Raw genomic sequence first — 15077 nt, 5'->3', positions numbered from 1 at the left:
GAGAAACCTCCCTAAAGGAAACATTCTTATGGATAACAACATTGACATGTACTGTTTCATTTTCAGCAATAAAAGTTTTTATCAACTTTCACAAGATTTTAAATCTGACACTGCTCTTTATTCTCTCTTTTAAGAATTCTGCTTTCTTTTTACCTGAATGGCATTCCTAACTCCTATCTTTGTCTTGAAAAATGCCATAGTTTGAAATTCTGGTTCTGCTTCTTCAAATACAGGATTCTATCAAAATAGAACAAATATTGGAGTAGAGGCATGTGAATTAATAGAAAAACATTTAGTGATACCCTATTTATCATAAGGTTATAACCATACTTAAATTGATATCAGAATTAAAGCATCAATTAAGGAATCATGATATACGTGTAAATATTAAAGAGTTTCAACTATCAACATTTAAACTTAAAGGACAATATTGGTGCCAGTCATTATCACATATGTGATAGAGCTGGTTAAACACATTTCAAATATAATTTTATCTCAGAGATCATTGCTACGATAGCTGGGTAATACAGTTTTTCTAAATCGGAAGTGACGAACGCCAAAGGAAAACACGAGTCATTTCTCTATATAACTGACTGATGTGACGAATGATAACGGATAGACAGGCGAATTTCTGCTCACTAATAATTCCTTCGGAGACCAAAAGTTGTTATATGGGACTGTAAGAGGATACCTGACAATTCAATAAAGTAATTGAATGTCATTAGATAAGAGAACAGAAATAGAAATAGTCCGTACATTCCCTTGTTTATATTCATTCTATACCTTATAAAAACATGATAATGCACAGACTTTTTCTGTTTTTCTTTTGTGTTCACTTATCTAGTGACAGTCAATTCTTTTTATGAATTGTCAGATATCCTCTCACAGTCTCACACAACAACTTTTGGTCTTTGAAGGAATTATTAGTGAGCAGAAATTCACCCGTATATCCGTTATCATTCGTCACATCAGTCAGTTATATAGAGAGGTGACTTGTGTTTTCCTTTGGCGTTCGTCACTTCCGATTCAAAAAACCTGTATTACTTAGCTATCGTAGCAATGATCTCTGAGATAAAATTATATTTGGAATGTGTTTAACCAGCTTTATCACATATGTGATAATGACTGGCACCAATATTGTCCTTTAAAAACACTAGGTACTGGGTCAATATGACTCCATCCCCTACCTAGGGCTATGAAGCAATTAAATCAGGAAGATGTTGAAAAGTGACTATATGTTGCCACATTTTACTCCCTTACATAATCCAGTTTATATACATTCATATTACATTATCATATCTGTTGCGACCCATTTGTGTCCATTTCTAGGTACCAAATATTAGCGGTTTAGCTCCTTTAATATATCAGATTCAAGATAATAAATCAGGGAATTCATCCATGTATTATTTGTTAATTTGTAATGATTATTCAGATTGATATTGCTGTTGGAAGTTGAATGGTTAAAAAATCGAATTAAAAACTAGTCAGTGCATCAAGGATTTTAATGGGTGTATCAACAAAAAGATTGATTTTCAGGGCTAAAATAACACTTGAATATTTATATACCTTTAATAGCTGTCCTAAAGAAACATTCAAGTCAATCTGTGCTCTAATGAATACTTTCTGATTATCTTCATATTCTGAAAATGAAACGATAACATAGATCTTGTTTTTTAAATTGGTAAGATAGAAAATCAATCAAATATTATCAGATTTCCTTTAAAGATACATTGTCCCAAAAGTATTTATCGGGTGGTTATTTCCAATAAAAGTATGGCAAATTTGGTATATATGGAAAGTATAGACCCCCAATCTCACTAGAAAAATTTTGGATTACCCGAAAAACACCCATGGGGAAAGCACTGGACAAAAATGTCAGGATATCACTAACTTGCTGCAACGTGACTGTTGTCTGCCAGCTTATTGTGTGCTAGCTTGACTGAGGGAGTGATTGTTATTTCTTGATCAAATGGTTAGGTGGTTTTGGGAACATTAAGGGGAGTCAACATACAAAAGACTGCAATTTAACGGGGGGAAAAAGTAGTCGACAGAAAATAATTAAGGATTTACTTAGACCCCAATACGTATGATACATTCTGAAGAATGGACCCTCCCTCAATGAAATGAGCTGACTGACATGGCTTCTAACAACAGTTTATTTATAGCTTGCAGTATCTCTCGATGAATACAAAGTTTTGAGAGGGATTTGAAGCAAATTTTTGATAGATTAGTCTGAATATGTTTTTAGTCCAAATATATCATCAAATCAAACAGTTTTTACACAGGAAAGTATCTTTAAAGTAGCAATATTGTTATCAATTTATAGAAATGAACCGCATCAGGTCTTTGCATGGAGTTAAGAAATGTTATATTATGGTTATCTACAATCTTATTGAATCTTATAATCCTCTACATTTCTCTTAAACAACGTTTGAAAACTGTCTTAAATTAGTAGTCTAACAAAATAACAGTTGTTTACACTTCAGTGGCGTTACAATGGGCATTATTTAAAAATACAATGATTAAAATATCTTTGCTTGCACTTTTTGCACTATCTATTAGGATGATAATGTAATTATGTAAGATATTTTACCTATATCAGGATTAAGTTCTCTAGAAGCCATCTGTACTCTATTAGACATTTCTAATTCTATTTCACCTGTTTCTAATCTTACAGCATTAGATGTTGGTGTTGTAGCTGTTACTTGTATACCCTGCTCAAGGAAAACACTTAATATTATAATATAATAGAAAACAGATTTAGCAATCTTCTCATTCAAAAAAGAAACATTGAATAGATTATAAAAATTTAATTGAAACGGCTACTTTACCTTAAATCTAACAGAGAATGAATATAGTAATGGTTTTCTTGGTGTAGGTGGTGCTCTTGTTGATTGGTCGTCTGCCCACAGATGAACTGGTTGATCTGATCCTGATACTTTCTGTACAACTTCGTTTACTTCCTATATATGATATAATAAATAAAGAAAAATTTGTATATTTGTAATGAAATGAACACATGTGATAACTTCAAAGCTTGTTTCATTAGCATGATAAAACATGTCACACTTTCAAATGGTGTAGCAAAATTGACAGATATTTTGTATAAAAATGCACTGATTTTAGTCCATTTAAATTTTTAAATTTATTTAGAAAATAAATATAATCAAATATAGCCAGTGTTGTCCATTTCTGGTGATTTCAATGGGTAGGTTCACAAGATGGTCTGGTACAAAGACAATAATAACACTACAGTCGCAGTTCTTATGTCTATGATTCAATGAATGATTGTACTTGTTGGTGACAAAAGTTTGTTTCAACCCAATTGATCTATAGATTGTCTGTTGAATTAACTGGACGAGTAGGCCTGTCATCCTTCGGTTATGTGTATTTGTTCAGTGAGTAGCTCCTTTTGACAAGATCGCCTCTGGACCGGTTTGATTTTATGGTAACTCTCTCATGGTTTTGCCAAGATAATATCTTCTATTAAAGTGGTGGTTTCGGAATAGTATAAATATAAATAAAAACCCGCCACGTGAGTCCAATCAGTCTGAAAAGTTCATTACGAACGAAACTAGTCACTGACACCTGGGATAATCAGGTTTCCATAGCCACTCTTATCTCTTATATTTACATAACCGTCTTCATTAGCCCAGTCGGAGCAGAACAGGAGGATGTTAAACCACATTTCATTTATATTTACATAAACCCCTATGTACTGCTCATAAGTCTTAAGTTAAAATGCCTATCATTCAGTAACAGCTTAGCAATTTTTTCTCTTATCGAACAGACTCTAATTATAACATGTCAGCTGTAACAGTAAAGTACCATGTCCCTTTGATTGCGTTTACTTAGTCATGAAATGCTTTTATTTTATTAAGTTATTTTCACGATTTACGTTGATGATCAGATATATGTAAAAATCTAGTTTACAAACCTTCATAAAGACTTTTTGTACAAATACGAGATGATTTAATAGATCAGTTGTTAAACTATGTTCCAACATTCCAACTTCAGCTACAGCATTTAAATAACTTCCTTCTTTCAAAACTAAACCCTCAGTTAGTGTATCTGATACTGGTCCTCCACTTCTATATGTACGATAATCAGCATAAATATGTATAGGTGGCATCTCTATACTAGCAGATGATGGTATAGATGTCTCGGTAGTTGTTACCTGATCAAATAAATTACAACATTTATAATACTATAAACAAGATCAAATACAATCTACCACCAATTATATTAATTTCAAAACAAAATAAATAAACTATTAATAATGATGATCAATATCAGTGATAACATAACAAAAGTGTAATGATCTGATAGTTCAACTATAGTCTATTACTTCTTTAATCAGTTAATTTATGAAAAGCGTGCCACACTCCAAAAATCACAAGTACTATGACCAGGAATATATTGTTTTATAGAAAAAAAATCATCAATAGTTGCATAAAACAATTAATCATTACAATTTGGCCATCTGAATAATGATGTGGGCTATCAACGTGTGTCCCATAGTAAACATGCTAATGCTAGAGAATTACTTTAATTTCTAATTACCTTTGATTTAAAACTGAGAGTATGTTTTGGTAATACAACTGTAAATCTAGCTTTCTTCCCTGTCATGCCAGCAACTGTTATACATCCTGTCTAAAAGTATCAATAAATAATAGTGTATATTTGAAGGGCAGTGGCTATTGTTACGAGTCGTAAAAATAGTCCTCAGACTATTGTTACAACGATGCTTTCACAGCCCTCCATTGGCGAAGTTAAAAACTGAATAGTCATAAAAATAGTCCTAACCCTAAACCTAACCCTTCCCATCTCTTAATTGCTGCCTTCAGTTCTGAAAACGTTGAAAATACTGCTCCTTTTTCAAAGCTGGTGTTGGGGAGATTGACAGCCATTTTGGAATTCGTTCTAAACTTGGCTCAGACTCGTCGTAACAATAGCCACTCTGTATTTGAAAACCTGGTCAGATTTTTGATCTGGTTATTTTAACTTTTGGAGAGTAGTTCTCAAAAACAAGCTAAGTTATAGATGTGGTCCTCTGCCCACTAGTTTATCAACTGTATCAAAATCCATTCATTAAAGATACATTATGGAAGATGATATTAAGAGCTGCCAGTTCTAACTATAATAGTTAAAAACTAGATAATATAAAGGGGATATGCAGAAAATTTCAGTCAAATTGCTCCACTCTGAACCGAATTACAAGCAATTGAAATTTAGTCCTAGACTCGACCATCATTACTAAAGTCGGTACGATAAAAAACATTGTCTCGGTTATCCATTTTTGGATTTAATCATGAATGAGAGCTGAGTAGCAGAACGGATTCAAATCCAATGAAAATCCGACACATAAGATGCCATCGAGAGTTGATTAAGGTCTTTTCAAGTTAATAAATGTCCAATTAATAGTTTAGATAACATTTTAGGCCTAAAGAAAGACCTGCAATAGGAAGATTTAGCTCTTGCATAATGAATGTTTAAAGGAATGTTATTGAGTCTCAAAGAATAACCAATTTGATTACACTAAAAGTAGGCCAATAAAATATGCATGAATGGGACGGTTGTTCAATCTTATGCAAGAGACAAATATATTTCAAGTCTTACCCAAAAAATTTAATTAGAATTCAAACTTATTGTGTTGTACACAATTGATCAATGAGAAACTAGTAAGCCAATTGAATAGATAAGCCCACAAATGGTGGCAATGTTCAAACTTGAGTGAGTAATGGTATATATTATTAGTTTTATCAAAATCTATGAACTAGAAGTAAAGTTACTGCATTTCAAAGAATCAACTAATCCGATTGTAGTGAGCCTTGAAATATGCATAGGGTGCACATAGCTCTACAAACTTTTAACAATGGTATAATAAAAGCACCTATATAGTAAAAATAATTACCTATTGTTGAGGTTTAAATTTTGAAGTTCCAATAGTAAAACCTTGAATGCTAAGGTTTTAGTATTGATAATATTGAAGTGCCAATAGAGAAAATTGTAATAATAACCAATGTTGAGTTTTTAGTGACAGTAATATATAACCCCAAAATATGGCATTAATTACCTGATTTTGAACTTTAAGGGATGGTAATTAGCAGACCCAATATTGATGGTAATATATAGAAGTCCCAATAGTAACACTTTGTAATAATTACCTTATGTTGAGCTTTAAGGGATGGTAATATATATGGAAGCCCCAATAGTAAATAATTGTAATAATTACCTTCCATTGAGCTTTAAGGGATGGTAATATGGAAGTCCCAATATTAAATAATAATAATAATTACCTTATGTTGAGCATTAAGGGATGGTAATATGGAAGACCAAATAGTAAATAATTGTAATAATTACCTTATATTGAGCTGTAAGGCATGGTTAGAAGCCTCAATAGTAAATAACTGCAATAATTACCTTATGTTGAGCTTTAAGTGATGGTAATATAGAAGCGCCAATAGTAAAACCTTGTAGTACAGCTTTAAAATGGATGTGTAGTGCTACTGGTTTATCTTTCTCTAGCCTTTTAGATCTATTTAACTTTTCATCTAATTTCTTTTCATTTCGTATGGCTTCACCACTTATCTGTTCCATAATATCTTGAACTTTTCTATAAAATACATTTAATAATATTATTATATCTAAACATAGAACATAATCATACATGTATCATTTTACTGACTAACTGACCATACGTACCCACCATCATGCACAAATATATCAAATAAATATTTTATTTTTGCATATAGACATATATTTGTTAAAACCTTATATGCCAGAAGACCAATACTCATTATTCTTATTGTCATTTGACAGTAATTCAGACAATTTTAACAAAAAACACAAGTCTCTTACCAGTTTGATATTCGTGGAGAGAAATGTGTTTATCCTTTGGCTTTGGCGGACGTGTCTGAGATGATAATGATAGAAGCATGAAACCAATAGAAAGTAATGTGAATTTTATAATTATTTGGACCAATATGCTTTAATTATTAAGATTATTTCTATAAACTTACCCAATACGAGACAGAGGTCGACGGAACTCTTGTAAAGTTGAAGTGAGTTTTTTGGAACTGCGAGTCATCATCCCATGTAAAACAACAGGATGTTGTGGTATATCAACATCTATAACACCGACAGATGCTAGAGCTGAATTATGTTCTTTACTTCGTCTCATTACTGTTGTATGAAGAGCTTGAGATTTGCCTATATTCACTGTTACAACAGTTCTAAAATAATAATATTTATACTTAGGCCATACACTAAAAATCAATGCTCTCTTTTAAGGTAACCTTTCTGATGCAGCAGGGACGTTTATCTTTTGTCGAAGGATTGTGTGGTTCAACATCTGATTTCAAGGTTCTACATTTACCTAATCATTTGTTCATAAACAGGGCCCTCACAAAGGAGGAGGCAGAGGGGGGGGCGCGACACGTCGGGGGGGGGGGGGGGGAAGGGTGCAAATTATCTAAGTGCATACCAGAAATATTCAAAGAGAAACTGTTGCCCTGGGGCGCCACATAGGCTTGTGAGGGTCCTGTTTATGAAGGTTATTTACAAGAATACTTATTATTTCTTATGTTACATATATTAACTTTTATGTTACTGTACACTAATCTGATCACAAGTTTATTTACAATCAGTACCTGTAATTCTAGTGTTACCTCCTAGTAACAGGGAAAATATGAAAACAACGAGGATGTTTTTATTTTTTAAGTAACAAGGCAATATTTGAGATCCTGAGTAAATTTTTTTTATCACCTAGAATTTCAATAATTTATGGAAATTGTTTGCCACACCTAACAATCCTGCTTTATGTCAGGTGTGTAAACTGGAAGATTCAATGGAAATGGTTTTTTTTTTTAACTCACTGCATGTTTGGTGGTACACCTTCTAATAACACTATCATTGTGTGACCGACATGTGCTGTAAAGGATGATTCAGCTGACTTCCTATGAACAAAACCTACAAAAGATTTGGAATTCAAATATAAGAACAGATCTAATGCTAAAATTCTAGGTTAGATAGCTGTTGTTAATTTCAGGACTATCATATGACATATTATCATTACAATGTGCACAAACCTTTACTACTGCAGAAAACCCATGAGACCGATTCCATGACTTTTACAGTCCACATGTTTAATCACTCAGTCAACCAATCAAGATGTTAATACAATTTGTATTCTTACGTGATTCATCAAATACATATAATGTCTTCACATAAAAACGTTACCTTTGACCTTTTCTTTATAAGTACCGCTAGCATGAACTTTTCTTAACTCTGCTTCTAATTTTAATCCACTTAATACAGCTAACATCTGTACTCTTTCTACTTTAGCTATACCATACACAACTAATGGTATACTTTCTCCAATATAGATACCTATATAATATATTTTATATGAAAAGTTAAAGATAACTACTCTTAGGTATTAAATACACAAAAATATAAAACATGAACTAAATGTTGTTTACCTGAAGAGCTTAATAAAATAAGCGAAAGTGCTAGTAATCAACAAATAATGTAGTTCTTTTTTTCAAAAACTTTTATATTTTTATGTTATATATTTTATATAACACAATTTATGGATATTAAAAGTGGCATAAGACCTAAGGTAGAATTACGGCATTATTATTATGTTTAATTTTGAAACATTGAAACTGTGTTAAACTATACTGCTGGGATTTACTATAGAACCTTGCTGACACCCACCACTGAAATCTGCCTTGTACTACATCAATTGAAACCTTTGTGTTGAAATTCACTTACTGGCCCCACTTCACTTACTTTGTTTAAATCTAGTTCTAATGAAAGATGTTTGTGCTAATGGCGGATGATCACCAAGACGACTTTCTTCATCAGCCACCACATCAACACGAGCTTTAGCTTCACCATCCTCAGTCACATCTTCACATGGTGTGGTTTCTCTCTAAACAGAAAAATAAACTTTCCAGTTAACATGATATAAATCATGAGCAAGATTTAACTCTAGAGCATTCCTAATTAAATGCACAATAAGCAAGATGTCAATATTATAATGTAAAGATTCATTGTACTCTATAATCTAACAATTTCTAGTATAAAAGTCCTTTACATTTATTCTGGTTTGGGACTTTTAGTGAAAAAAGAATAATTCTTTGAATGATAAATATTTTTACTCCAAAGTTATCAACTAAAAAGATTAATATCATGACAATCTTTTCCTTACTTTTGATGCTCCATCTTTTTCGGGTTCTTCTTCAATAACTGGTAATAATTTCTGAATTCCTGGTTTTCTGAGAACTGTTTTAGTTTCAGGCATTGTAGAATAAAGTTCCAGTAGATGATACAGATGTCTCCAACATCTTGGTGTACTTTCTTTAATTTCATCCACAATAGTTTTCTCTGCTAGGGCAGGAGACGAGGTATCCACCATGTCAATAGTTACTGTGTCACTTAGATTCAAAGATTGGGGAGGGGTAAGAATCTCAGATTGTTGTCCAGGAGTCGAGTCTTTCTTACTTTTATCTCTTGCAAATCTGAGATGTGGTTTCTTTATAGAGGAGAAAGACAACCTTTCTGGTCTGATGTTTTCCATTGGTAATTTGAAAGATGGAGTGTTTTTGGAACGGGTTAAAGTTTTGTCTCCAGCATCAGAAGGTGTTTCAGATCTTGTGCTATGAGTTGGAGTTGAAAGAGTCACTTCTGCTTGATGTTCTTGTTTAGAAAGATCTGATTGTTGAGTATCAGCACTAGAAGTTGAATCCTTAGACTCTTGTTTTCTGTGAGTCTTTGTCCATTCTCCTAGCAGACTTGGTCGTCTTTTCTTCAGTTCTACTTGAGTGTCCTTGATGTTGTCCACCATTGTGACAAACTGATGAACCAGCCTCAACAATGACATATCAACATGTTGTGTTATACGCTGACAATTGATTAGAAAATTAACTTGCAGTGTTGTTGGTTTAGCTTCTAACTTGTGCATGGCAAATTTCCATGGATTTGATTTTCCTTTTTCTGGCATAAATGATTCTTTTGCTCCAAAATCTATAACATCCTTCATGCAGATATTGATGCCAAATCCTTCACATTGAAAAGCTGGTGTGGAAGCATTAATATTCAATCTGAATCTTTTTCCCTTTCCTTTGCTTTTACTCTTTCCTCTTGATTTAGAATCTTCTGATTCTGCTATCTGTACTTTTAGAATTTCCAGATGTCCTTGCAATAAAAGATGACCACCAAACTTTTTCATCATAGCAGATGGTCTAACTCCTTCAACATGTAAACCAAGACTTTGAAGCAATGGTTTGAATAGCATCTGAGCATCTGCCAACTGCATGATAGAAGTTGCCATGGTGACATTATCTTCATTGATATCTGTGCGACTTTCATCCTGACTCCAGGAACTGCCCAGCAACCAACCTTCATGAGCTTTGCCATAATTAGAATCTTCATCAAGTGGCATCTTTAAATCTTCTTGCTGTTTAGCCATCCACTGATACAGATCCTCGCTTTTATCATATCGATTTTTCAAAATGGACTGCTTAGGACCCATTTGTCTCATTGGTGTTGGGGGTGGGGTTGGCGCTATTCCAGGTTCTGAGCTACATAAACTTTCAGGTACTGATGCAAAACTCTGGGTACTTTCATTACGAGTCATTAGTAGGGTGGGAAGAGGAGCAGATACATGTGGTTTCCTTTCGGGAGAGTCAACACAGCTTAGGATGTGAGGCAGACCTCCTTTTGATCCTTTCTTTGTTAATATAGATGCTATCTTTTTATGTCGGATGGAAGCTGTAGAAACTGAGCTGATTCCATCATGAGAGGCATCTGGTTGAGAAAATGCTTTGTTAGCAAGGCTAGGATTAGAACCAAATTTATGAACAGATCCTCCCTCAGCTTGTAGAAGTGAAGTTTTTTCATCAACAACGTCAAACTGATCAATTACACCATCACCATCATCAATATAAATATCAGTACTTTCTTCATCTCCTGGCAAAGCAAAAGTTACATTGTAGGGACGAACATTTTTCTTGTTTTTAAAATTCAGTTCTGATAAATATGGCATGTACAAAACATTTTTCCATTGTCTGGTTAAAGCTAGGATTCCTTTCTGCATTGTAATTAAGTTTGGAATGGTTTCAGAACTGACTGACTGTTCCACAGATGAGGTACCATATTTACGAAGATATTTTCTGAGTACTGTGAGTAGCTGACAAGATGGTTCCTCTTGCAAGGTCTTGGACAAGTTTGTGGCTTTGCCAAATTTGGTCTGAAAAGGAAAACAAAATATATTTCTTAAAATCAACAAAACGACAGCACAAATGCAAAATTTCACAACTAATAAGATCTAATAAACTATGTTATGAAGCAAATGTACTTGGTGAAGACACTTGGTGACTTTTCTGTAAATTAATACCATCTGGATATTGTCAGCATTTGTACAGCTAGTGATGCATCTAACATACCACCACAAACCAACTGGTTTAATCAGTTCCAATACACTAATGTGATCATTGTCATGCTGGAATATAAAAAGTGTTTTGATTTATCTCCAATTTAACAAACCTTATTACAAACATGAATTCCCTGAACTTCCAATGCTTCCGTCATAATACAGGCTATTACAGAACTCGTTCTGTGTGTCAATACTCGAACTAGATTCCTTACAGCTACCATAGCACGATCACTAGGATTCATCCAGGCATTTATAGATGGAGTAGCTGTACTCAATAAATTCCAATCCATCCTACAAATATAATCATTATAGCGTGAATACAATAGGGTAATAATTTTTAATTTAATAATATCCATTTTTACCCCTATACTGACTGTTCTTGAAAATTATATGAATATAACTGACTTTTCAAAAATGCTCAGAATCAAGTCCATCATTGACCACCAATATTAAAGGACACTGTTGGTGTCCAACAACACTACATCTGTGATAGAACTTGTGAAACATATTTCAAATATAATTTGAACACAGAGATCATTGCTACGGTAGATGCGTAACAATGATTTGAAGAAACAGGAAGTGATACAAAAGTATTTATATACAAAAATAAAACAAATACTGGAAATAAGGCACCTGTCACAGACAATGTCAGACACAGATTCAGGCTTTGTCAGGCACAAAACCTCTGGTGCCTGTCATTTTGTCCGGTGCTGATGTCTTTTTTATTGATATTATTACCGGCACTAAGTTGAAAATGTCAGGTACTATTGCATTAGTGCCTGACATATTGTCAGGTACATCTAAAACCGTTATTTCCAGGCCTGCTGGCAAGGGATGCCAACTCCTAACATGGGAAGTGGTATGACATGTTTTGGAAAGAGTAAACATCGTACACAATGCTGACCACTACTAATTAATCAGACGTTGATTTCATGAGCCGTTGCTACTACACATCTGGCATACTAAAATTCTCTGTATAACCACACCCACGAAAAGGAAAATTATAAAGGGGCTTAAAATTAAAATATACAAATCAGGTCTGAAATTCAATCTGGATAGGCTACAAGCATGGAATTATTTTTGTTGTTGATGGCAAAGGAATAAAGATCACATTCATACAGTCGCATGCAGAATTGCTATTTGTAATCTACATGGTGTAGTCTGTAGAATTATGATTCACATGTCTTTGTAATAATTGAGCTGAAAATCGACCGTGTATCTGTTATAGCTCTCTACTCCAGTCAGTCCTGTTTCTTCACATCTTTGTTACGCATCTACCATAGCAAAGATCTCTGTGTTAAAATTATATTTGGAATGTGTTTAACCAGTTCTATCACATATTCTATATCAGCTGAAACCAACATTGTCCTTTAACTATTCCTAAAATTTGGAGTGAACAAAAGTACTTTAAGTATAGCTGGATGAATCAACAGAGGCAATAGAAATATACAGTATGATTACATTAACATGTGGGGGCCATATCGTATATTGTAGGCACATGAAAACTGTCTTATACAAAATCACAATATACATATACATGTAGATATCTAATATACACAAAAGTAGTGTTATAATATAAGGCTGTATGTGATCTGTGTATTTTAGCACAATCGGTTAACTTATAATGGATCTATCGAAGTCAGTGCTCCAAATTTATGGAATTCTACATCAAACCAAACTAAGAGCTCAAATTCTGAGAAATGCCTCAAAACCATACTTCTGAATCAAACATAAAACGGATTCAATATGGTTGTAGCGGTGTTGTTTCAGTAATACATCATGTTTCTGTGATCTAGAACCTACCTTGTGAAATCTACCTTTTTCTTTATGGATATAGGAGGTGGAGCAGCAAAGTTCAGCCATATTGTTTTGAGATCTAACCTACCATTTGAGGCATCACCTTTTAAGGGTTCAATATTAATTTCTAATGGAATAACATCTGATTCATCAGACTTAAAAGATACTCTTGAATTCCATGAGGAAGACATTGATAAGGAACTATGATGGGCAGATGGAGAACTATGAGGCAGTGGATCATCTGTTGGTGATGTACTTGGATCTGTCTGTTGTTCTATTTGTTCTTTAGTAGTTTCCTGCAGATTTTGAAGTGTCTGCTCAATATTATCCATTTTCTGTTGAAGCTGGAGGTCAGAGTCTGCTTTGTATCCCAGTCTCCTGACAGCCGTCACAGAAACATCTTCCAGACCACATTCAAACATTATAAATCCTATTATGAAATCAGGATCATTGGATTCTCTACTAGCTTGTCGAGACAATCTGCGTCGGGGTGATCCAGGCATACCCATGGGACTAGTGACAATCACTTCCGGATTAAAAGAAAACAATACATTAGATCGGTAATCAGGAATCGCCGTCAAAATGATGTTATCTGAGAAATTACTTTCTTTCACCAAGCGTCTCAGTTGAGTATGGATTCTAGAAATTTGAAGGATGCCCACATTTTCTTCACGAGTAGCTTCAGAAGGACCAGTTTGTTCTTTATCAGATTCATTGACATTCACTTCTGATTTGATCTTGTTTGTCCCATGACCGGATGCTGGAATCATTATTGGTGGAGCACTTGCCCGTCTGCCACCAACATCTCCAGTGTTAGTGTCTGGTAGTATTTTACAGGAATGAGTATTGGTGAGGAGTTGACACTTAATGTTATCTACACAGACAGCAAGCAGAGATACAGCTGTCACATCACTTATATTTTCTAACATGGAGAATGATATAACCTCCTCAACGATAGAAGCTTGTAGTACACAAATATTGATCTGAAAAATAGTCCAGTTTCATAAATTTAATATACTTTTGTATTCAGCTGAACTAATAGCCAATAAGACTCAATCATCTCGTCCAACCATATCTCATATAATGATATATATCTTGGGACTGGATTTGTTCTTGAGGTATCAGTCTAATGATCACAGTATGCAATAAGAGAAATAGATTTTTGAAGATCAAGTACCATTTGTGTCAGTTTCTTAACATTATCATGCATACCATACCAACCTTAAAACTAAAATGTCTGCCATTTCCAAGATAAATGTATATGTCACACACCAATTTAAAGGTCTTTGAATAAATTAAATATACTATTATGACTAACCTTTGGGAGAGAGAAAAAAGCTCTGAAAGAGGTAGTCTTTGCCACTTCCTTATTATCTTGTTTATCTTCGGTATCATTGATATTATAGATTACATTTTCTTCTTCTTTAGTTGATTCTTTCTTTAATTTGTTCTGTTGTTTTAATCTATCTATACACTGTGAGTGGATTCGATCTAATAAAGACGATATATGTAACTTGGATAAAGTTGGTGTTACTGTTTCTATATACCTGTAAAATACAAACTTCCTTTAGGATCATTTTAAAATAATGTGTCATGACATATCCACTCGTATAAAATAAAAATAGATATAATTTGATCTCCACAAATGAGAATCGGTATGTGGTAAACATATAATGCTTTGTGCATGAAACCCATCTTTCTACATTTACCTTTGCATGGATTCAAGAAGCAATGGTGTGAGTAAAACATCTAAGGCTCCTGTAACTTTTATGACAGCTGTTGTTTTCGATGTATTTGGACATATCTCATCATTATTTAATTCTTCATCTGCATCTAA

The 15077-nt window shown here is 33.6% G+C and overlaps 1 protein-coding gene across 1 annotated transcript in view; it reads right to left on the bottom strand.

Annotated features, from left to right (window-relative positions):
• The window catches only part of LOC126829394 (bridge-like lipid transfer protein family member 1), a 61785-nt gene that overhangs the window by 29968 nt on the left and 16740 nt on the right, over window positions 1–15077 (bottom strand). Inside the window, exons 19-34 of the mRNA XM_050559215.2 lie at window positions 14950–15073; window positions 14559–14787; window positions 13247–14223; window positions 11554–11734; window positions 9218–11257; window positions 8797–8938; window positions 8242–8391; window positions 7878–7971; window positions 7023–7235; window positions 6424–6616; window positions 4564–4653; window positions 3938–4177; window positions 2832–2963; window positions 2594–2714; window positions 1567–1640; window positions 154–237 (exon numbers count right to left, since the gene is read on the bottom strand). Of these exons, the coding sequence (XP_050415172.1) occupies window positions 154–237; window positions 1567–1640; window positions 2594–2714; window positions 2832–2963; window positions 3938–4177; window positions 4564–4653; window positions 6424–6616; window positions 7023–7235; window positions 7878–7971; window positions 8242–8391; window positions 8797–8938; window positions 9218–11257; window positions 11554–11734; window positions 13247–14223; window positions 14559–14787; window positions 14950–15073 (5084 nt within the window). The remainder of the gene's footprint in view (window positions 1–153; window positions 238–1566; window positions 1641–2593; window positions 2715–2831; window positions 2964–3937; window positions 4178–4563; window positions 4654–6423; window positions 6617–7022; window positions 7236–7877; window positions 7972–8241; window positions 8392–8796; window positions 8939–9217; window positions 11258–11553; window positions 11735–13246; window positions 14224–14558; window positions 14788–14949; window positions 15074–15077) is intronic.

The sequence above is a fragment of the Patella vulgata genome, chromosome 8, assembly GCF_932274485.2.
Source record: "Patella vulgata chromosome 8, xgPatVulg1.2, whole genome shotgun sequence".
Classification (NCBI taxonomy): domain Eukaryota; kingdom Metazoa; phylum Mollusca; class Gastropoda; family Patellidae; genus Patella; species Patella vulgata.
This window is presented reverse-complemented; position numbering and strand designations above follow the sequence as displayed.